Source organism: Arvicanthis niloticus, chromosome 12, assembly GCF_011762505.2.
Source record: "Arvicanthis niloticus isolate mArvNil1 chromosome 12, mArvNil1.pat.X, whole genome shotgun sequence".
Classification (NCBI taxonomy): Eukaryota; Metazoa; Chordata; class Mammalia; order Rodentia; family Muridae; genus Arvicanthis; species Arvicanthis niloticus.
Genome location: NC_047669.1, coordinates 20069965 through 20094265, shown reverse-complemented (window position 1 = coordinate 20094265; position 24301 = coordinate 20069965). Strand labels below are relative to the sequence as shown.

The 24301-nt window shown below is 38.8% G+C and overlaps 1 protein-coding gene across 4 annotated transcripts in view; it reads right to left on the bottom strand.

Moving 5' to 3' along the window:
* Nucleotides 1–24301, bottom strand: part of Znf148 (zinc finger protein 148) — a 119664-nt gene that overhangs the window by 62528 nt on the left and 32835 nt on the right. For all 4 annotated transcript variants that reach the window (XM_034514947.2, XM_076942840.1, XM_034514948.2 and 1 more), the window contains exons 2-4: nt 20935–21016; nt 16068–16203; nt 5573–5921 (exon numbers count right to left, since the gene is read on the bottom strand). In XM_034514947.2, the coding sequence (XP_034370838.1) occupies nt 5573–5905 (333 nt within the window). In that variant the 5' untranslated portion in view covers nt 5906–5921; nt 16068–16203; nt 20935–21016. The remainder of the gene's footprint in view (nt 1–5572; nt 5922–16067; nt 16204–20934; nt 21017–24301) is intronic.

Sequence of the window (24301 nt, the reverse complement as noted above, 5' to 3'; positions counted from 1 at the left end):
AGAAAATGTTACTCTAATTCATCCACTTACACAACCTGAACTATGATGGGCCTGTCTATGAGTCTAGGAATATATATAGTGAGTTCTGGACCAGCCAGGACTACAAAGTATAAATTAAACCTGTCTCAATACATAAATAAATTAATTAATAAAAAACTGAAATTAGTATCTCTAAGCAATAACATAATTCCCATTAAATCCTGGTTCATGAAAGATCAGTAAGCTGGGCAGTGGTGGTACACACCTTTAATCCCAGCACTTGGGAGGCAGAGGCAGGCGGATTTCTGAGTTCGAGGCCAGCCTGGTCTACAGAGTGAGTTCCAGGACAGCCAGGACTAAGAAACCCTCCCTGTCTTGAAAAAACAAACAAACAAAAAAACCAAACAAACAAACAAAAAAAAAAAAAAAAAAAAGAAAAAAAAAAGAAAGAAAGAAAGAAAAGAAGAAAGATCAGTGTTCTGCCCATGCTAACTCTGCTCAGAAACCACCCTCTCTCTATCAGTTATCATGAGAGTCCTGTGCCTGACAAACAGCCTTAACCTCCTGGAACACAGCCTGAACCAAAGACCCAACAGCCCACAAACAACAAATTACTACCGAATCCCTCTCCCTCAGTGACTCTGAAGATAAGCAATAGTAAATAGGAACAGACTGTAACTTACAAATGACTCTGAAAAAGCATACAATACAATTATAATTGCCTGTGTCATCTTCCTTAATGAAAGGATTTCAGAAATTTTTCAGGAATTAAAGAAAAGGAGAACAGAAGTCTTACTCCAATGGCCAAATACATTTTGAGTTTCCAGGCCCATTAAAAACTTATTCAAACATATAAAACACCTTAAAGTACAGCTATAATTCTATCATGCTGCTTTAGAAATTTATGATTTAACAATGTCACACAAAGCCACTGAGGAGCTTCAGCAGGTAAAAGCACCTGTCTCCAAACCTGATGACTGGAATCTGGTCCCTGGGACCTACATGGTGGAAGGTAAGAAATAATCCCTGCAGACTGTCTTTCTGACCTTCACATGTAAGTTTTTAAAAGATGTTTAAAAGAATGTCACATAAATTCTGAAGTAAATCTTGCAGGAATTATATATTCCTAAAATCTTTTCTATATACCATTGTATGACAAGAACATAAATTTTTAGATAACTCCCAATTTATAAAATATTTTCATTCATGTTATACAGACCAACTGTTTTTCAGAAGACACGTGTATTATCATCAATTATAATCTGCTCCAATTTGTAAATACAGACTGCAAACCTTTCCTCTTAACATGCCCTCATCAACTGGGAAAGAAAAGAACATAGAAGTGTAAGAATTCTCAAATCTTCTTTGATGAGCTTAATAGGAATGAGAAGGGAGGTGAAATCTTTTCTTAATTTTCTGAGATGTTGCAAAGCTTCTACCATGGCACTGTCTAGTGAGACAGAGGCAGTGATGAAACAGCCTGCATGGACACTGCCCAGTAGACACCATGCAGTTGATAAGCATCTGCAGATTGCCCAGTGAGGTTAAACACCTCGAGTTTTAATTTAATGTAACGTATTCGAGAACAAATGTCCAATGAGTAAACTATACACTCATTGTATAAAAAAAGTTGACCTCTACTAATTTAGAGTAGAAAATCAAAATAAATCCTGAGAACTATGTGGCCACAAATGACAACTTTTAACTGTAATTTAATTTACTAAGGATACAAAACCTAAAGTCACTAACAATTTGAGAAAACTCAACTGCTAATTCTATACTAACAAGGAGTAATATGAAAAGGAGTTCTTTGTAATTTCCAAGTGAATGAGCAAAAGCAAACAGAGGAAGAAAATCACTACCATGTTCAATATCATTTTTAAAATTCATTCTAAAAAGAATGTTGAGAACAGCCTGTTACTCTTAAGTCTGTTCACATTGAGAAACAAAATCATACTGTTCTAGGTAAAATGCTTTTCAGTGAAAACCAATACGTAGCCCAAGCCCCTAGCCCTTGCCACCAACAGCGATATATGACTAAGAATGGAAATAATACCTCATGTCTATTTATGTCTCATTATAAAACAATGTTACATGAATCCCAAATTCTGACCATCTGTTAAATGGCATGACCAATTTTTCAGATTCACTTATCTCTGAGGGTGACAATTCAATTGAGTGCCCATTCAAATGGAGTGTCAAGCAGACATGATAAAAGAACAAGAAGTTGAGAAAAGTTCTCGAGTGCTGGTAAGGAAGGAAACCCCTCACAATCCTGTAAGTGATATGCCAATGAAAAGCACATAGACAGACAGAGCAAAGGTTAGCAGTGAGAGTTTAGTAAAGAAGTTATCTAAGAGACCTGACACAATGACTATCTCCAGCCATGGCAGTAAGCACATTTTAGCTATCTGGCAATGAGGAAGCAGTCAAGTCATTTTACAAAGGGAGCAAGAAGTTAATACTGCATTTGAAAAGATCACCACATTTATCTTCCTTGTCTCTCTCTGGCTAAATTTGTCCCTGGGTGTTTTGGTGATCTCAGTATCTCTTTCTCTCTATCTCAATCTCTGCCTTTTGTACAAAGATTACTTTCAATGTAGTCTGTAGCTCCTTTGTAAACCAATTAAATTTTTTTAATTAAAAAAAAAGAAAAGATCACCACAGAAACTATAAAACAAAACAAAACAAAACAAAAAAACAAAGAAAGTCCAGGCTACAGCCTGTCCAATAAAGTTACTGTGGCCTCTATATTACTGGATAAAACCAACAATAGAATGTATACACTTCTCAAGCGTCTCAAGACAGACCACAATCTGGCCATAAAAGACACCTTAACGCAGTAATCAAATAGTATTTACTCTGACAATAGTTAAAACTAGAAATCAAGTAACAATAAAAACAAACTAGAAAATATCCTTCTATCAAATATTTGTCAATTAAACTACGCACTTCTAAATAATGCATAGGTCAAAGAAATCAAAGATATAAGAAAAGAGAATATAATTAAACACCCAACTAGAGACGCATCTGAAGCAGCACTTAGAAGAAAACTCACAGTACTGGTGCATGTCAGGAGAGAAGGCCTGAAACCAACAATCGAATGAAACTCAAAGTAAACATAAGAAAGAACAGAGCGAGTGAGACAGCTCTGCCACCTGCTGCCATGTTGGGTGGATGACCTGAGTGTGGTGACCTGACCCCCAAGACCACAGAGTGAAAGGATACATGAATTCCTGCAAGCTGTCCCCTGACCTCCATGTGAGCATGAGTTATCCTCTTTAGCTAGAGTACAAAGCCAGCTAGGACTAAAAGACACACACACACACACACACACACACACACACACACACAATTACAACAAATCAATGAACTGAAAACAGTAAGTCAAGGGCAGGAGAGAGATGGCTCAGTGGTTTAAAGCACTTGCTGTTCTTCTAGAGATTCTGAGTTCAATTCCCAGCAACCACATCAGATGACTCACCATCACCTGCTACTTTAGCTCCAGCAAATTAAAGGCCCTCTTCTGGTCTCTGCACTGCTCCATGCTCACATGCACATACTGACCACAAACACACACAAACACACACACACACACACACACACACAAATCTTTAAAAAAAAAAAAAAACAGGAATCAACAGAAAAAATAAAGTTTCCTTTCGATATCAATAAAATCAGAAAGTCACTTCTGGAGGGAGGTAAGAGAGCACGGATTCAACACATAAAGTGTCAGTTTTATAGGACAAGGAAGCTCTAGAGACCTGCTATACAAAACTGCAGATACAATTTAACACTACTCTGTAACCTTAAGAATGATAAAGGTAGTAACAAAACCACAAACACACACCTATAGCCAGGCTAAGAGACAAACAGACTATTAACATCAAACACAAAAGCAACTCCATGTGCATTTAAAGGATAGAAAAAAAGAAAAAGAGGAGGAAGAGGAGGAGGAGGAGAACGAGGAGGAAGAAGAAGAGAGGAGAGGGAGGGGAGGAAGAAGAAGAAGAGGAAGAGAAGGAGGATGAGGAGGAAGAGGAGGGAGGAGGCAGGGAGGGAAAACTGGAAACAGATTTCTGTCCAATAATTGGAAAACTTTGACAGAATTGACTTTTTTTTTTTTTTTTTTTTTTAAACAAGCTGCCAAGACTCATAGAAGAAACAGATGATCTTAACAGGCCCACATCTATAAGAAAATTTGTCAAAGATTTTCTAAGTCTTCCAAAATAGAGAATACCAGGTCCTGGTGAATTCAAGGAAGCATTTAAGGGGTAAATTTATCAATTCTCTCCTATCTTTTCCAGAAGACAAGAACAAGGATTAACTCATTCTGAGGCAAGAAATACAAAACACCAAAACTAAACAATGACATTACAGGGAAAGAAAATTGCATACCAGTCTCTCATAAGTTATAAAAAAAGTTATCAAACCAAATCTAACAATGTATAAAAACAATTATACTGGGATGTACTGAAGACATGAAAAGCTGGCTCAACAGCAATTCATGTAATCCATTATAAATGGTTTCTGCAATGGGCTAGGTACAAATTGGTGCACATATGCATAACTGTAAATGGCTATCCAGTTAGTCACACTATGCTTCAACACGTGGTAGACAGCAGACCCCAGACAACACTGTTGCCTTCTAGAACCTACAGTCTATCAAGAGAGACAGACACTGGGTAAGTCACCATGAATCTCTATCTTAGGGCTCAACTAGAGTTCCTGGAAGCAGCAGGACAGTGATGAAGATGCACTATCGATGCTGAAAACAGCAATGAGTTATGGCTGAAATACATATTTAGGCAGATATTCAATGATCCTCAAGCAAAGAAAAGGTGCTACATTATAAACAAAGGGAGAAAAAAGCCTTAGGGTCTAGAACCAGTGGTGGAAGAGCTAAGACTCAAAATATAATTCTGGTTTTACTCAGAGTGAAAATAAAGTAGACGATTAGGTGTGGTGTCAGCAACCCTATAAACACCAATACCAGGGGTGGTGGGAAACTGAAGCAAAAGGATTGCCAAGGAGTTTGAAGCTAGCCTGGGCTACATAGTAAGGCGGCAGGGCAGCATGGGCTGTACAACAAGACTTTTTGCAAAACAAGCAAAATAAAGGTGGAGGAAAAGAAGACATAAATGCCTGAAAATAAGTTTCTTGGAGCTGTGTAGTTCCAGCACCAAAGAGGCAGAGGCAGGAGGATAACAGCAACTTTAAGTTTACTACTGGTCCCCACAGTAAATTCCAGGTCAACTTGGGCTATATACCAATAGCCTGCCACAAACAGATCAAGTTCCAAGACAGCAAGAACTACACAGAGAAACCATCTCTAAAAATCAAAATGAAATGCTAATCACAATGTCTTTCAAAAGCAAGCACTTAAATCCAGTACACACATAACTATTACCAAAGAATAAACGGTGGAAAATAGAGTTTGAAAATAATGACATGCAAAAACTTCTGCCTTTCAAATATGATAGCTGTCCATAGTTTAAAAAACAAACAAAACAAAAAACCTGATTAGCCTTTAACCATTGTAATTTCTTTGGTGACTTCCAGGACTGTCTACTATTTCTAGTTTAGTACTTACAGGGACATTAAGTGCATACTGCAGTCCTTGAGGAAGCCGCTCGTGGGTGTCCATCTGCTCTTCGTCATTCTTCACTGTCTCCTCATGGACCATGAGTTCATCATGGGATATCATATCCTGTTGTCTCATTTCACTCTCTTGTAACACTTCATCTGCAGCAAGGATCTCCTGGTGAGGCAAACTTCGATCTTGAAGTACTGACTCCTGCAGTTCTCCAGACACAGCGGACTGGCCGGACACTCCACCCATGACAACCATTGCCCTGGAAGACTGCATTTCGTCTATGCCGCCACATTTAAGAAACAATCCTTCCAGTTTGTCGTCAATGTTCATGCTTAAGTATAACTGCCTAGAAAAACCAAGTTTGGCAACAAAGCATAAAAAATTAGTTTATATGTCCTACTTGGCAGTTTTCTATTTCAAATTATAAAAGATTTACATTCAAATAGAAAATTTTTATTTATCTAATTCATATAATTACCAAGATTGACTTCCAGAGGCTAGAGAAGTAAAACAAGTTTTCATTTTGAAATTAAGGCATAATCCTAATATATTTCATTACTGAAAATTACACAAAACAGATTAAAGGAAGTATTTATAGCTTCAGTTCAAGAACTTTCAGATTTGAACGTATTATAGTGTCATAAAGTTTAAAAGGATGGACTCAGTGAAACATAAGCAACAGAGAACACTACCAGGCACAGCACAGATGCAAAAAGAGATCCTCACAAACCCTAAGGAGGCTATGATGCAGCTCAGTTACAACAGCGCCTGGCTGCACGACAAGCCCTCAGCTCAGTAAACCCCAGCAGCACATATAACAGCACAGGATATGCACCAAAGCACTCTAAATCACATACAACAAACGTAACCCTTGGTCCTCAAGTGGAAGGAAGCTCACAAGTAGGAGCGCGCTATGTTTTGGTGTCTCTCCTAAAGACAGTTTTGAAGATCACCTTCGGTTTCATAATGCAAGACCAACATGTACATTAGATTCCAATCCCTATGAAGGAGATCATCAAGGGAATGACCTTTTCTTAAATGAACACTTCACAGACCTTTATGAACAGCAGAGTAAACAAAGGTCTAACTAATTCAGACTTGCTTTTCTTGCCTACCAGATATTATGATAATATCTGGTACCTACCAGATATTATCAGTCTGGAAAATATATGACCAAAGAGCAGCATTTGATTTTACTTTTCAAAATCTTCACAGAGCAAACAAACTCTTAAAGGTCAATCGTTTTGAACATCTTACCAAATAGCTGCTATCTTCACATTCTGTTCTATACATTTCTTAGAAAACAAGTTTTCTACAACTAAGTGAATCTTGTTTAAAGGACTAAAAATTGATTAGTCTGGCCAATTCTTTAGAAATTCTGGCAAACTATGATGTTTCTAGATGACCTACTGTTTTCTCAAAGGAGTGAAAAAAAAAACCCAATTTACAGGAATTTGCACACATACAAGACATCCTTACTGCACTGACTGCTGTCACATATACCATTACTTAAAAAAAAAAAATCCAGGTGGTAACACACTCCCAGGTGGGAGGCAGAGGCAGGCAGATCCCTGAGTTCAAGGCCTGCCTAGTCTACAGAGGGAGTTCCAGGACAGCCAGGACTACACAGTGAAAACTGTGTCTGGGAAAACCAAAAACCCATCAGTTTTAGAGAGTATGGAAGATTTAAAAGAAATTTAAAATAAAATAAAAGACCAGCCTAAGTAAGTGGCTTAGGGTCAGTTTTGGGGTTTGTGCTTTATCAATAGCAAAGCATCCAGCTAATCCGATACTCCAGATAAGACTAAATTCCCCTATAGTAGAAGATCTTAACTGCCAGAACAATTGAAAATCACATTCTTGCCAGGCAGTGGTGGCGCACGCCTTTAATCCCAGCACTTGGGAGTCAGAGGCAGGTGGATTTCTGAGTTCAAGGCCAGCCTAGTCTACAGAGCGAGTTCCAGAACAGCCAGGGCTACACAGGGAAACCCTGTCTCGAAAAATAAAAAACAAAACAAAACCAAAAAAAAAAACAAAAAAACAAAAAAACAAAAAAACAAAAAAAGAAGAAGAAAATCACATTCTTGTACTTGTATTAACTGGGGGGCCGGGGTGGCCACACAAATAAATAAAGTATAGCATCAAGTTAAACAGTAAGAATCAAAAAAGCAATTTGGACAAGACTATTTGGGGTGGGGGGAGCACCAAGGACTTCAGTCAGGGTCTTAAATAGCGTGTTTCAAGCACAGAGTATTAAAAATAAGAAGAAACAGTCCAAGTAAAAACCAACCTCTTGGTGAGATCAAGCCTATGCAGAGACGGGGTCCCCCTCCTCACCCGTGGTTACTTACTCCTACACTTCTAAAGTATGCCAGAAACCTAGGCTTAACTTGGATAACTACAAACTACGGCCACAGCTTTCCTACAGTATCAGAAAATACTCTTCTATCGATGATCACATTCAGACTTGAAAAATATCTATCAAAAGAAAAAGTGTGTACTCTTAACCTAGATTTGGTTTGACTATGAATTGTTCCCCCAACCCCAAGAGGATGATTTATTAAAAGGTTGGCAGCTCAATGGGGGTGGTGCTTAGGGAGGTTCTAGAAACCTCAAGGCAGTGGGACTGAGCTGAAGGAAGCAAGCAGATCACGGGGCTGGGTCTCTGTGCAACAGGATCCCTGTCCTCCTCTGCTCACTCTCCTCCAAACATTACTGGCTCCTTTGCCCAAAACCGTATTTTTTTCTTCCTTTTAAGTCCCTTTGACGGGTATTTAAGTGGCCACCTGACTGCTAGGGAAAGTGGGGCTATACAAGTCTGTGTTTCTATTCACAGAAACCTATCCAACATCTACACTGGGCGATGCTTGCTGCAACCTTTTAATGGGAAAACAAGAGACTTACTTGAACACACCCATCACACAACAGAATGTCTATACCATTAAAGGGAATGAAATTAGCTGTCTATAGTGTACTTCTACAGGAGAAAACAAATGAAAGTTAAGGAACTTCACAGACAGTAAGAGTCTTCCAATGCACTTTTAAATTGTTACCATGGAGACTTTTTTTCCTGTAAAGAAACAACTGTGAAAAATTTAGGAAACAAACTAACAAAGATTCCATAGGAAAAAGGCTAGTCATGAGCTCTCTGTCTCCTTAGAACCATGCAGCAGTTTTTTGTCTGAGGTCTGCATCAGTGCTGGGAGAGTACAGCAGAGCCCTGATGCAGTTAGAACAGTGAGTGCTCCATCAAAGTCTGTCTGAGACCCTGTTTCCTCAGCTTGCCCTGTTCTCTTCCCCCATAAGCTTGAACAGCTAGCCCACTCGCTCTGTCTCTGGCTGTGTAATTTATGCTCCTCTCTTGTCACAACCACTGCCATTTCTTACTGACAAACGTTCAGGGCTCGTCTGTGTAGAAATCGTCTCCACTGTAGCAGTTTGGGTAATTCCACTATCTATCATTCAAGGACAGAGTGAAGACATTCTCCAAGAGAATGTCAATTACCTTTTCCTCTTGTTTTCAGGAAGAGATAAGCTGGCTCTTACTGTCATCTTCTACCTTAATGGAACTACTCACAAGTACTTAGAAACCAAGGTGCACAGATTTACAAGTAAACATAGAATAAAGAAATTTTGAGTGGAGCTTTTATTAAAGAATATAAGGGTTTGTTTGGTTTGGCTTTTGGTTTGGTTTGTTTTCTCTGGGTAGCCTTGGCTGTCCTGGAACTCACTCTGTAGACCAGGCTGTCCTTGAATTCAGAGACCTGCCTGCCTCTGCCTCCGGTGCTGGGACTAAAGGCGTGCGCCTGGCTAAGATGTAAGTTTTTAATACAAGCACTTGTCATTTCTAAGACTCAAGAGTCTGAGGGCTTGCTTCAGCCACTAACAGAAGTGTCACATATACACAAGCTGAGTATTACTACTCATTTTTAATCAACTATATAAGACACTAAAATACTTAATTTTTATTTTTCATTAAATTAGAAACATTAAGTTTTAAAAGTAATTTTATGCAATCAATGTGAAAAATATTATTCTGCAGTCATGAGTAGGTTTGTGTCTGTATTATAAATAATTACGGTATTAATAGAGAGGAAGAACTCTTCTGCTAATAACTAATATATGTGATTATTTACTAGGTAAAAAGCATTGGGCTGGACACTGTTATACAGGTTACCTTGCTCAATAGTTTTTTTATTGGTTATTTTGTTTATTTACATTTCAAATGTTATCCCTTTTCCCAGTTAAACCCCCTATTCCTTCCCCGTCCCCTGCCTCTGTAAGGGTGCTTTCCCATTCACCCACCCCCTCCCACCTCAGCGCCCTAGCATTCCCCTACACTGGGTCACTGAGTCTCCACAGGACCAAGGGCCTCTCCTCCCATTGATGCCAAATAAGGCCATCCTCTGTTACATCTGCAGTGGAAGCTATGGGTCCCTCCATGTGTATTCTCTGGTTGGTGGTTTAGTCCCTGGGAGTTCTGTGGGGTCCGGTTGGTTGACATTGTTGTTCTTCCTATGGGGTTGCTAACCTCTTCAGCTCCTTCAGTCCTTCCCCTTACTTCTCCATTGGGGTTCCCGAGCTAAGTAAGCCTCACTTAACAAAGAACCTCACAAAGGGTCACACAGTTAAGAAATAAACTAGAGCTGGGCAGTGGCGGCGGCGCACGCCTTTAATCCCAGCACTTGGGAGGCAGAGGCAGGCGGATTTCTGAGTTCGAGGCCAGCCTGGTCTACAGAGTTCCAGGACAGCCAGGGCTACACAGAGAAACCCTGTCTCGAAAAACAAAACAAAAAAAAACTAGAATTTAAAATGAAACTTCTTTGATCCAATGCAGTTTTTACTGTATCAAGCAACTTCCAGACCCAAAAAAGGCTCTAGAACTGTCAAGAAGTTATTTTCATTTTTTGTTCACTACCTACTGAGACTAACTCCATCACCACCACTAAGAGTTACAAAGCCATCACTCAGGTCTTGAGTACCCTTCATCTCCTTACTAACCACACCTCACCTCCTTACTGAGTACCCCTCACCTTTTTTTATTCCCTCTCAGAACTTTATCAAGTGAAGTTTAGGGGAGAGAAAACCCTGAAACAGTTATTCACCTGGTTCAGGACAACTGGTATAGAGGAGCCTTTGTTTGCTTCCACTGAGATGGAGCAGATCTTTGATTTCTTTATAAGGGAGCTGACTGGCTGAACATCTGAGATGAGTTCAATCCCTCACCTCTTTACTGAGTACCTCTCACCTCCTTTCTGAGTACTTCTCACCTCTTTACTGAGTACCTCTCACCTCCTTTCTGAGTACTTCTCACCTCCTTTCCGAGTGCCTCTCACCTCCTTTCTGAGTGCTTCTCACCTCCTTACTGAGTACTTCTCACCTCTTTACTGAGTAACTCTCACCTCCTTTCTGAGTACTTCTCACCTCTTTACTGAGTACCTCTCACCTCCTTACTGAGTACCTCACCTCCTTTCTGAGTACTTCTCACCTCTTTACTGAGTACCTCTCACCTCCTTTCTGAGCATTTCTCACCTCCTTACTGAGTACCTCTCACCTCCTTTCTGAGTGCTTCTCACCTCCTGAGTACCTCTCACCTCTTTTCTGAGTACTTCTCACCTCTTTACTGAGTACCTCTCACCTCTTTTCTGAGTACTTCTCACCTCCTTACTGAGTACTCTTCACCTTGAAGCTCACATGAGAATTTCCTGATGCAGAATCTATCTTCCTCCTTTAGGTGAGAAGATCCCTTTCTACATTTCTCATTTTCCAGTTTCTATTTATTAGTCACATCTCAATTTATTTATCATGAAAAAAAAGCTATTCTTATTTTCCATATTTATCCTCTTAAACTACCTTCCTTATTTCCTCCTTTTTCGTCAAATCATAATGAAGATAATCTCTCCTGATTTTTTCTACATCAATTGGAATTTTTGAAATACAATATATTATTGATAAAGAGCAATACTAAAAATATACCTATGTCAAAAAAAAAGATGGCTGTAAGTTTTAACATGAAAAAAAGATTTGAAAGCTTTTGCTAAATCCTCTAAAATTCTTGAAAGCAGTTAGCTCCCTTTCAGAATGTATACAGAATGTCTCTACCAGCCACAAATTATCTTCAATTAACCTGCATTCAAGCATTTAACAGAAAGAAAGAGAAAGAGAGAGGGAGGGAGGGAGGGAGGGAGGGAGGGAGGGAGGGAGGGAGGGAGAGAGTGAGAGTGGAAAGGAGGGAGGGAGGGAGGGAGGGAGGGAGGGAGGGAGGGAGGGAGGGAGGACCCTTCTCATTTCAAGATTCTCCTTTTCTATTTATTTGTTGAGATTGGGGGGTAACACTGTTTCCTATTCTCTGTCACTGACTACTATGAAACTTCAAATGTGCATTATGAGTCAAAACAGAATATGATGGGCAAGCTTATGAACCTAAGTGTCATTTTACTTTCTATGAAAAGAATAATTCCCAACTTAGATTATTTATTACTCTCCAAGGGTCAACAATATGCCAGAACCCTCTCAACCTAAATGAAACTTCTCTTTAGACAGACACTCAAAGGTACTTATTCTGAAAATCAATCATTTCTCTAGCCCATCACCAAGACACTAGGAAAGAACCTAGAGGCGTGTGCCTGGGAGGTAAGCATTCACCACTGAACTGCAAAAACACAAAACAAACACACACACACACACACACACACACACACACACACACATATATATATATAGCTTGAAAAATACAAATGTCACCCAGACACACACACACACACACACACACACACACAAATGTCACCCAGCCAGCTGGTTGTTGCAGTGCTGCCTGACTACAATCGGAGCACATGGGACCAAGGCAAGAGGACCACTGCAAGTCTGGTGCTAGCCTGGTCAAGACAGCAAAATGCTGTCTCTGCAAACAAACAAACAAAACATGAATGTGTGTGAGTGTGCTTGGGGTGAGTGTGTGATGGGCACACATAAGCCTTAATACCACAGTTGGTAAAATGAAGAATCCCTATCCATATCAAAATGGCCCTTTACCCAGTTTCCACTTCATTCCTAAGAAGCCTGCTATACTCTCACACCCTTCAAAACAGAGTTTTGATCTACTCAAAAGTGTTTACCACATTGAAAAACCAAGTATTTCTTATCTAGAAATAGTCTACATTTGGGCACATCTCAAATACGTCTTTGTTTTTGTTTTTTAATATTGGTTTTTTGAGTCAAGAACCAGTTTGGCCTGAACTCACAGCTATCCTCCTGCCTCATCCTTCTAAGCATTAAAATTACAGGCATCATACCATGCCCAGCTCTCAGATATATCTTTGTATAAACATTATTTTGCATATTATAAGGTCTTTCTTGAAAACTATTTTAAGTGCTGGTATTTCAAAACAGCCTAGTGAGAGCTATGTTCAATGCCAGCAGCAGAAGACATTGAAGTGATAAACATAATTTAACAGATAGTAATAAAATTATTAGTTAGAATAAAGTTCTCCATTTTGTAAATATGACAACTTAGATAAAAGTGACCATTTTTTTATCTTTATTTTATTTTTTTAGTTTAATTTTTATTGGATATTTTATTTATTTACAATGCAGATGTCATCCCCTTTTCCCATTTCCCCTCCCTAGAAACCCCTATCCTATACCCCCTCTTCTTTTATGCTTTATACCACTTTGATTACATCATGTATTTAGGTCAGTTCTACATTGAGGGTCTAACAATACAATAAATGCAAATAGTCAAGGAACAAGCAAGACAATAAACACAAATAGTAAAGAAAAAGCAAGGCATTAAACCCAGTTACCTGAAAACTCGGGCATCACTGTTTCTAAAGGCTTATCAGGATGACCAAAGTATCTGAGCCTACTTCCCTGTACTAACCCAAGGTCATTTTCATGTCTGAAACCTACTTCCTTGTTCTAGTCTAAAATTTGGATTCCTGTCTGGAATTACTTCTTTGTTCTAGCCTAATATTTAGATTCCTGCCTGAGATTACTTCTTTGATGTAACCTACAATTTAGACTCCTACCTGAAATTACTTCTTTGTTCTAGTCTAACATTAGATTCCTGCTTGAAGCCTACTTCCTTGTCCTTGGCCAATGTCATATTGTTACCAAGCAGCCCCTTTCTTTGTCCTTGGCCCGTGCCAGCTTCTTGTCAAGCAGCCCCAAAGGCTCTCCACCTTTCCCCCTTTTTAAAAGACTGAGCCTGTCTTAGGTCATTCTGACAAGAATGCCTTCCTTACCCGTCATGGAATATGCATTATCAAAGGCAATGCACTTCTTCTGTCTTAGGTTGTGCAAAATCTTACCCGTTCTTGGCTTGGCAGCCTGTTAATTTAATAACTCTGTCTGGGGTTCCATTTTCAGGTTTAAGCCATGTAAAAGTGACCATTTTTAACCATAGAAAAATAATCTATAAATATTTAAGGAAAGTTAACAGACATTCCGACATAACAGGAAAACCATTAAAAAACCTAGTATCTAAGCACATATATTTCATATATTTATCAAAATGTCTTCTAAAATGACAAAACCAGAAAATAGTGGTACTGAGAATCTAAAACATTGCATTTTTGCCAACTCAAACTATTTAAGAAACAGGTATCATTTATCTTTATCAAGATGAGAAGGATGGGGCTGGGGGAGCACACAGTGGTCCTGGTTACACTGGACATTACATTTAGTACTAACACAAACTCAAACTACTCATTCCATAGAAAACTGAATTCCATCATTTTATGTAGCACAGATATAAGAAATATTTCTTAAATTTCCCTAGACACAATGAACAAATGTTTAATGCCTGATACTTTATTTAATGTGCTAGATCATTGACTACGATTTGTCTAAGAACAGAAAAGATGTTAACTGTTTATCAAATTTGTAAATATGACAACTTAAAAATAGTTTATAATTGTGTAACAGTTTATAAAATTAAATCTAACACAAACTCTAGTGTGACAGACAGCTGGTTACCCAACAGTCATACCCCTAATCTACTGTCTTCTATCTAATATGTTATTTGTTGAGATTGGAGAGATAACTCAGTAGTTAAAAACACTTGCTGCTCTTACAGACAACCAAAACAAATATACATGCAGGCAAAACATCCATATACATAAAATAAAATAATAAATTGCCTACAAAAAATGCAAAGTATTCTTCTGTTTCCTTCTCTCCATTGACAGGCACTGTAGCAACCACACCCAACAAGCTGGAATTTAAATATTAATAATAGACTGGAAAGATCCTTCATGGGTTAAGAGCACTTGCTGCTATTACAGAAAACCTATGTTGAATTCTCAGCACCCACATGGAGACTGATAACCACTTGTAGCTCCTGTTTACCAAGGCCACTGCCTTCTTCTGGTCTCTAAGAGTACTATATGCATGTAGTGCATATACATACAAGCACACAAAATGCTCATAAACAATTGAATAAAGTCTTTTAAAAAGTTTTAAAAGTATTCAGAACACCATGGGCTCAGAGGATAATTCAGTGATAGAGTATAATACACTTAGAATGAGCAATGCTCTAAGCTCAATCATCCTCAAAACCTCACCCTACCCAACTGCCTTGAATATAGGAGACATGCTGCATCAACAGTCAGGCAGTGAGCAATGAATGAAGCACACTAGCCCTCAGCTTCACCTGCTGCATTTTATACAGTACAGGACTCCCTGTTCACGGCATGGTCTCATCTATAATTGTGATGAGTCTTCCCACATCAATTAATCCCTCACAGACAGTCTCAGACACTAACCTTAACCTTAACCTAGATAATCCCTTACTGGTAAGCCTGTAGGCTTAGCTTCTAGACAATTCTAGATCCTAACTAGCTGACATTAGCCATTAGTTACATTTCTACCAGTATTTTTAAAATATTTAAAAATATATGGAAGATACAATTATATTAACAGTCTAACATTTTTCCTTGGAACAAAAAGTTTCTCTAGACTTCCTTGGAAATGTAATGTTGGGATGGTGGGGTAAAAGTATAATCATTGTTAAGGAGATTAATTAAGAGAACAACTACTACTTCTTATTACACAACACAATCAGTTTCATCTCAAAACTCTCTTAAAAAGCCAGGCACTGTGACATAAAACCTTAATCCTAAGTTCAAGGCCAGCCTGGTTAGGTTCCAGAGACAGCCAGGACTACATGGAGAAAACCTGACTTGAAAAAACTAAACAAACAAATACATATTTCCTCCACATATGAATATCCAAACTGAAACTATTATACAAACCCAATAACAAAATCTATCATCCAAGAAAAAAATGTTTATATTTGAAAAAATTAACTTCAACATAGCTGAAGCCACTGAAAACACTTTCCTGGTCCAAAACTATATATACTTCAGTGGCCTTCATAGCTAAAATGGCTACCTCAAACTGTATGCTGTTTTTATTCATTATTTAATTAAAACACAGTCTAAAAATAAATAAGTAAAATATACTTTTTCAAGATTATGAGATATAAAGTTACCTGAGGCTAAAGTAAAAATGAAGACTTCAAGGAAGGGACTGCTGTTGAGTTGAGAGAGAAACCATGGTTGAGTTTCTACCTTTCACAGGCTCCAGAAACTCTCGGGATCCTCTCAGTCACTTGTGCCATCCAATGCCTACAAGAGAATACATAAGGGATAAGGGAGACATACTCCACTCTGAGAGGGAAAACACGCTGCGACATAGTGAGTGCGCACTGCGTGAGTACTGCAGTGATGCCTGCAGTCTAGAGAGCTGTGCCTGAGGAAGAGGGACTGACTGAGAAAACCCAACAATGCAGGTAAGAAAGGAGAAGCAGCCCTAATTTTTAAGAAAAATTGACTTCGGGCCAGAATGATGATCAACAGGTAAAGATGCATGCTGCCAAACCTGATCATTTGAGTTTGATTCCTGAGAACTACATGGAGGCAGCAGGGAACTGATTCTAGCAAGCTGACCCCCACACACATGTTCTGTGGATGGACGGATGGACGGACGGTGGGTGGATGGATAAGATTTTAGGTAAATATAATTTGCTTAGTCCTGGAATCTACAACTCTGAGATATGAAATATTACATTAAATTTCAGAGGGCTACAGAACTATAAGGTAAGCAGCGACATAAAGACACTAGTCAAATCTACTTTATTAGGTCTGTAGACTGGTGTGGTAATACATGCCTTTAGTTCTAGGTCAGCCTGGTCTACATGATGAGCTCCAGACCAGCCAACCTACAAAATAAAACCCCTGTCTCGAAAAAGTCTGTGAAGTGAAAGAGAAGCAAACAAAGACAGGGCTCAAAAATAACAAATACCAATAGTGTGTATATTCATAACAGAAAGAGTATCATCCTAAAATTATGTAAGTATCTAAATACAAAAATTGAACAGAGTAATCTTAGAAATAATCACACAGAAAATGTGCAATATAACCTAGAGCGAAGAACACAGGCTATACACAAGAAAATGTTCTGACAGCAAGCTCTTCTTGGCAAAGTATCAAATGAATGAATGATGTTATAAAACTTCCTACCCTATGGGGTCCACACACAGCTTTCGTTGGATTGACAAACAGCTCTGACATGTTTACAATGACACAAAGGCGACAAGGATAATAGTGCCCATTTAAAGCACAAACAGTACTAACCCCCCAGCACTAGGGGAGCAGAGGCAGTGATCTCTGTGTGGCTGAGGACAGTCCTGTCTACATAGAGAGTTCCAGCCCAGCCAGAGCTACAGTGAGGCCTGATATAACAAAAGATAAATTACTAAAACTTCTATAGGCATCTGAAAGCTCAAAGTCAAACCTATCCACGCTCAGTATTCTACTCCTAAATATTTCTGAATATTTATGCTTATGTTTTTGTTAACAAAACATGTACAAAATAAAATGTACTCTTTTTCAACAGGACTGTAATCACACATAAACAATATAAAAAATAAAACCAGGAGAAACAGGGAGGAATAATGATCTAAACTTGCAATATTATATGTGTATAGCATTATAGCAAAATAGCAGTTTCGACAGTTACAAGATACTTTAAAATGTACAGAAAATGTAACTCACACTATGGGGTCAGTAGGAGAGTACTTGCATAATATGCATGAGGCCTAGGTTTAGTCCTCAGTATGGCTCTCAAAACAGTAATGCAAGCCACTATGGGGGCTCACTAAGTGGTAAGACAGCCTCAGTAAAATTAAAAGGACTCAACTCCTACAAAATATGCTCTCCAACCATAATAAATTCAAATTAGATAAATAATTGTTCTATTACTTTTTATAACTTGAATTGCCTAAATATCTGAATTTATGAGCTGGGCACATGGTAACTTTAATCCCAGTACTTGGGAGGCAGTCGAACAGAGCTCTGTAAATTCAAAGCCAGCCCATTCTACATAGTGAGTTCCAGGCCAGCCAGGGCTTTACAGTAAGATTCTGTCTCCAAAAACAAACAAACAAACAAAAATAACATCCGGTATCTTTATATAATCAACAAATGTGAGATCTAGCATTACATTTTCCAGACGTCGAGCCAACTGTCCCAACTTGTTTACCAGGTTGCTTGCTTGCTTTGTTTCTAAGGAATGAGCCTCATTTTCCACGTCTCTTAATTAAAGCTGACTGAGGTGGGTGCTTTGGAGAGATCAGTCAGAGAGACAAACTCCCTTTCCTGCCTTGACTCTCTAGCTTGCCCTTGGCTGTACGCTGGCTGGGGCCACAGCAGCAACTGTGCAAGAGCCACAAATGCAGATGGATTGGCCATGGCATCTTGTGGGCTATCATTTTCTTTTCTGCAGTTTTTTAAACAAACTTATCATTTACTAAATTTTCTCCCTTTTATGAGACATGGTCTCAAGTAGCTCAGCCTGACTCAAATTTATGATGTGTCCAAGGCAAGTCTTGAACTCCTGTTCCTGCCTCCACCTCCCAAGTGCTGGAAGGACAGGTGTACACCATGGTGTGCAGCCCATCTGCTACATTTCCTATGTCCTATTATTGACTTTTTAATACCACAGTTGACTATATCTACCGCTACTAGTGTTATACACACTATTTTATATCACCAAGAGAGAAAAAGAACGTTAAACTAGAACAAGTTAAGAATGTGGGTCATTCACAAAAATTGCGATGTAAAGGTTAAGGTATAGTCACACACTCAAGGGCATGCAGAAATCTCCACTCTACATTTACCACAGCCAAAGATAAGAACCATCTAACAATTTAGAAAAAAAAATAACATCTGTAGAACTGAAACAAAACCAAAATTGGAAAAAAAGCAAATGTTAAATAAAAATAATTTTCCTAACATAACAAGGATCCTATCCCTAATATGTAAATATACAAAAAATTATAAAAGGACCAAAAAAAAAAAAAAAAAAAAAAAAAACCCACAAAACACAAAAAACCCCAGCATGGACATATAAATCATTTGCTGGTGTTGTCAAGAAGACAAACGGGAACTCACTCTAGTGACTGCTGGTGCTGAGCATACTTTGGAGAGGTGCACACTCATCTAAACTGCCAAGCATAATGACATTTTAAAAGGTCAATATTTTGACATTTTGACAATATTTTTTGACATTTTGACAAATAATTCAACAATAAAGACACTATTTTAAAATGCATTCTACATAAAATCTGTCTTAAAAAAGTAAATATAGCCCACTATGGTGGTACACACAGCCAGCTCACAGAGGACTATCACAAAAGTTCAAGGCCAGCTCAGGCTACAAAAGGGTTATGAAACCAGCATGAAGTATGCAGAGTCCTTGTCTCAGAAAACAGTAATTAGGTCCTTGTGTATTCAGAGATATCTAGGAGAATATTATAATATTAACAAAGAATGGGAGAGAAGACCATTTTTCTGTTCTTGTTTGTTTTTAACATTGTGACATTCTTTACCACTTACAATGAAACCTAAGTAAAAGAGGTTTTAAGTAGCATGTACCAATTTGCCAAAAGACATAGACAATAAAGAAAACCCTAAAATATGATCATTAAAACTAGAATGTTTCAATCTTCATTCTAAAAGAATTCTCAAAACAAATTTAAAAATTTATAATACAACTTTATAATAATTTTTATAACTGACATAAGAATACATTTACAACACAACCACAAAACCTCTGACCTACAATTTGCACTGTCTGTAAGATATCCTGGGGTAAAGGTGGCACAGAAATTATAGAATGGCCAACTAATGCCTGGTCCAGCTTGAGGGAGTCTACCTGATATTACCTAGAGAGCCAGGAACCAGAGGCTGGATAACCCAGAGACCCAGGACAGAACCAAACAAGACGAGCAATTTAAAAAAAAAAAAAAAAAAAAAAAAAGGTCAAGGAACTGATTCATAATGCACCTAGCATAATCATCACCAGGGAGGCTTCATCCAGCAACTAATGGAAACAGATGCAGAGACTCACAGCCAAACATTAGGCAACTCAGGGGGTCCTGCAGAAGAAGTAGAAGGAGATTGTAGAAATCAAAGGAAAGGGGTCAAGGACACCAAAGAAAAACCACAGAATCTACTAACCTAGGCTCACAGGTACTCACAGACTAAACCAATAGTCAGGGAGCCTACATGGTCTGACCTAGGTCCTCTGCATATGTTTTGGTTGTATAGCTTGGTCTTCTTGTGGGACTCCTAACAGTGGGAGGGAGCAGAGGCTGTCTCTGATTCTTTTGATTGCTTCTGAGATCCCCTTCCTCAAACTGGATTGCGTCATCCAGCCTTAATACGAGAAGAGGTACCTAGTCTTACTACAACTTGATGTGCCATGTTTGGTTCATATGCACAGGAAGCCTTCCCTTTTCTGAAAAGAAACGAAGGAGGAGTGAATTGGGGGTGATAGTGGGGGATGGTAATATGGAGGCCAGGCTGGTCTACAGAGCAAGTTCCAAGACAACCAGTGTTACAAAGAGAAACCTTGTCTCCAAAAAAAAAAAAAAGAAAAAAGAAAAAAAGAAAAAAGATAGATGAGTGTGTGTAACTGTAATACATAAATATCCTATAACGTTATTCCATTTTCTTTCATGTTGTCTGATAAAGGCACGCGTTTAATACAACCACCAAGACACCAACTGTCCTCCTAACATAAAAGAACTGGGGGATCAAAAACAAAAAACAAAACAAAAACAAAAAACAGATCTGGTTAAAAGAAAAGACAATGGCCTTCAACTTACAACTCCATAACATTAATTCTCTTCAGTGTATCTGCGCAAAACATAGAGAACTACCCGAGACTCTTTGAAGGTGATACTATGCATAAGCACTACAAAAGCACTATCCAGGAAACAGAGTATCCGTGTAAGCATGAGGACAATAGTCGAATGTAAAAACCAAAGCCTCGATAAAGCAAGTGTGAGTTACCTCTATAAAATGTGTCAGGTATAAGCCCATCCCGCCACTTCACTTTGCTAAATTTCCAAGTCACTGATTCTTCTCTTCTATCCTGTAAAAGAATGAAAATGCAAGTTAGTAACCCAAAAGAACTGAATTAAACACATTCTCACAGCTAGGCAAAATAGTTGTAACTAAATGTGAAAAATCTAACAAAATTCTTCTCATAAATAAATGCTATTGGATTAAACATAATTCACAACTAACAATTCAACTAAAATGACCCATCAATGCTAGCTGTTTATCAGAGACAATAAATTGCAGTGTTTTAAACTTCTAGTTAGGAATTAAGGTGTTTTGAAAGTTTGGACAATTTTGAATCATTTTTCAGGTAGAAAAAAAGTACAAATGTGTTGCTGGTATAAAAAGACTGGCACAGGAGGATCAGAAACAGGTTGTGGACTGCCTGGGCTACTTACAAAGAAATGAAAATATAAAAACAAGCATACTCCATGTGTTGATCACTCATGATACTATTTACTTCTTAATAAAACCCCAGAGCAACGCCTCTTGCTGAAATGGCTAAACGTGTTAGCATTGTAGTTTGGGAGCTGGAAATGCAGCTTAGCAGAAAGAGCAACTGTCCTTGCAGAGGACCCCAAGTTCAAGTCTCAGCACTCATATTGAGAAGCCTGTAACTCTAGCTCCAAGGGATCCAATACCCAATTCTGAACCTGCACACACACCCCACCCCACCTCACTCCACACCCTACACACTTTAAATAAAAATGTTGGCTCATACCTTGAACCCTAGCATTCAAGAGGGTGAGCCTGGAAGATGCCCATCAAGGCCAACCTGGGCTACATAGTGAAATTAATCTAGGCTAGTCAGAGCTACACAGCAAGATCCTGTCTTGGGTAGGGGAAGGGGAGGACAGGTAGTTGTGAATGTACCTAACATCTATGAGGCCCTGGGTTCAAAACTCAGAACTGTATAAGCACAGCATGGTAGTATATACTATAGCTCAAACTTGAAGAGGAGGCAAGAGATCAGAATTCAAGATCATCTTTGAGTGCATAACAAGTTCAAGGCCATCCTAAGCTACATTACTTTGGTTACTCACATCCTCTTCCCCTTGATTCCCCCCCCCAAAAAAAAAGAAAAAAACAGGTGAATGTAGATTGTGAAGTAGAAAAACATATATATTTTTAATTGTAAGGCAAAAGAGATTTAATAATGTCAAAATAATCTATGGATGATTTTTAATTTATATATAATAATTAACCTCTTAGCAAAAACTAAGAAAATTAACATTTCGTTTGCATTGTAATGATATAGGGCACAGATCCACTTTCTTCATATTAAGTGAGATATTTTTCCAGGTATATCAAACAAATGCTATGAAAACTAAAAGCTAAATTCTCAGACACAGAATAGGACAAAAGTAAATGTATATAGAAAAAAATATATGTGGCACTTCCTTAACTCTGAGGTATGAGCAGTGCATGTGGCACACACATGTGCATGTGAAAGCCCACAGATGATGCCAATGCTGTCCTCGATCACTCTCTTTATTTATTGAGGCAGGGTCTCTAAGCTGAATCTAGAGCTGGACAATTTGGATAGTCTAGCTAGCTGGTTTGCCCCACAGATTCCTTGTCTGCATCTCAGGCCCCAAGCACCTCATTTACTGAGCCATCTCACCAACTCCCCTCACACATTTTTAAACTTTGGTATAAGTCCTGTAAATCAATAAAAGCCATCAATGTAATAGCTAAGAAATAAGCAAGCAATTAAAAATTATGTTAATAGTAGTTTTTCATGGGTTTCCAAAGAGTAATCTTTCTGATAATTCATCATATTATAGACAATGAGTAGCTCTAGTTATAATTATTTTCTCAATGTACTTTAAAGTAGTTTGTTTCATGGGACAATGATGCAGCTCAGTGATAGAGCACCTGCCTAGCATGCTAACAACCCGAGCTCTTGTGTGACAAGACCCTTCCTAGGAAAATACAACACACACACACACACACACACACACACACACACACGCCCCTATTCACCCCAGACAAGAGAATCCAAGACAAGCCAAAGCCCACTCCAGCACAGATGACACTCCAGCGTGGGTGACACTCCAGGAAATCCCTGAAATTGACAAGACTCCCTAGGCCCCTCCCTGACAGATAAGCAGGAAAACCTGAAAAAAAGATTCTCTGGTTGGAGAGATGGCTCAGTGATTAAGAGCACTGGCTGCTCTTCCAGAGGTTCAACTGCCAGCAACCACATGGTGGCTCACAACCATCTGTAATGGGGTCTGATGCCCTCTTCTGATGTGTCTGAAGAGAGCTACAGTGTACTCACATACATGAAATAAATAAATAAATCTTCAAATGATGCTTTAAAAAAAAAAAAAAAAAAAAAAAAAAAGATTATCAGGCAAGCCAAGATACAGACGACTCTGACCAGACTACCTGCCCATAATGACCAGAAATGATCAGAAATAGCCAAGCTGCCTGGAAAAGGTTTAAACCAGCTGAGGCACCTGACAATGACACTTGCCCAACTGTTGGTCTGACTGCAGGCTGTGCAGTGAGCTCCAGGTTCCCAGTTTTGTGAGCTGTCACCTATGCTAGTGTAGGCTTTGGTGATATAGCTAGCTGTCTTTGAGACATGTTTGCTCCTGTAAGCAACCCCCACTCATACTCCTGTAAGTAACCCCAGGAGAGCTCGTTGGTTCCCCAAGTTGACTTTGGTGGTGTCTGTACTCGACTCTGTGGTGGGATCCCTAGCTGCAGTGAGTAAATGCATATGCTGCATCTCCCCAGAAAAAAAATTTGTCACAAAACAGCTATGTCACCAGCACAACAACAAAAGTTTCTAGTAAGCAATTCATTGCCTGTCCCAAAGCCAAGCACTCAAAAGAGCCAATATGTGCTTATTACTGTTAACAGAGTCCTACTATGTTTTCCAGGCTGATCCCAAATGCCTGAGCTTAAGCAATCTTCCCACTTCTGCCTCCATACATCCGAAACACATTAAGTATCTATTTCTATAGCAACAGAAGAAGAGAAAGTAGAGGTCATGAGAGTCAGAGCTACACTGAGTATGCACTGCACTCTGCTCCATCTCCACTCTTCCTTCCCTATCAGAACTCACACTCTCTAGTCCTACGACCATCGCCGTATTCACTTCTCACAACTGCTATCAGCCGCACAAAATAGAACTGTCCAAATCATCTGTCACTCCGGTTCAGGGTTCTGACTGACCCCCTCTTCTGAGCTCACACCCCTGGTGACATCTATCAGGCAAGCAAAATACTGGTGTGCAAATGAAATTTTAAAAGCGTATAAACACACATTTCTCTCTGAGCCTTTTTAAAAACTGATTTGCTAT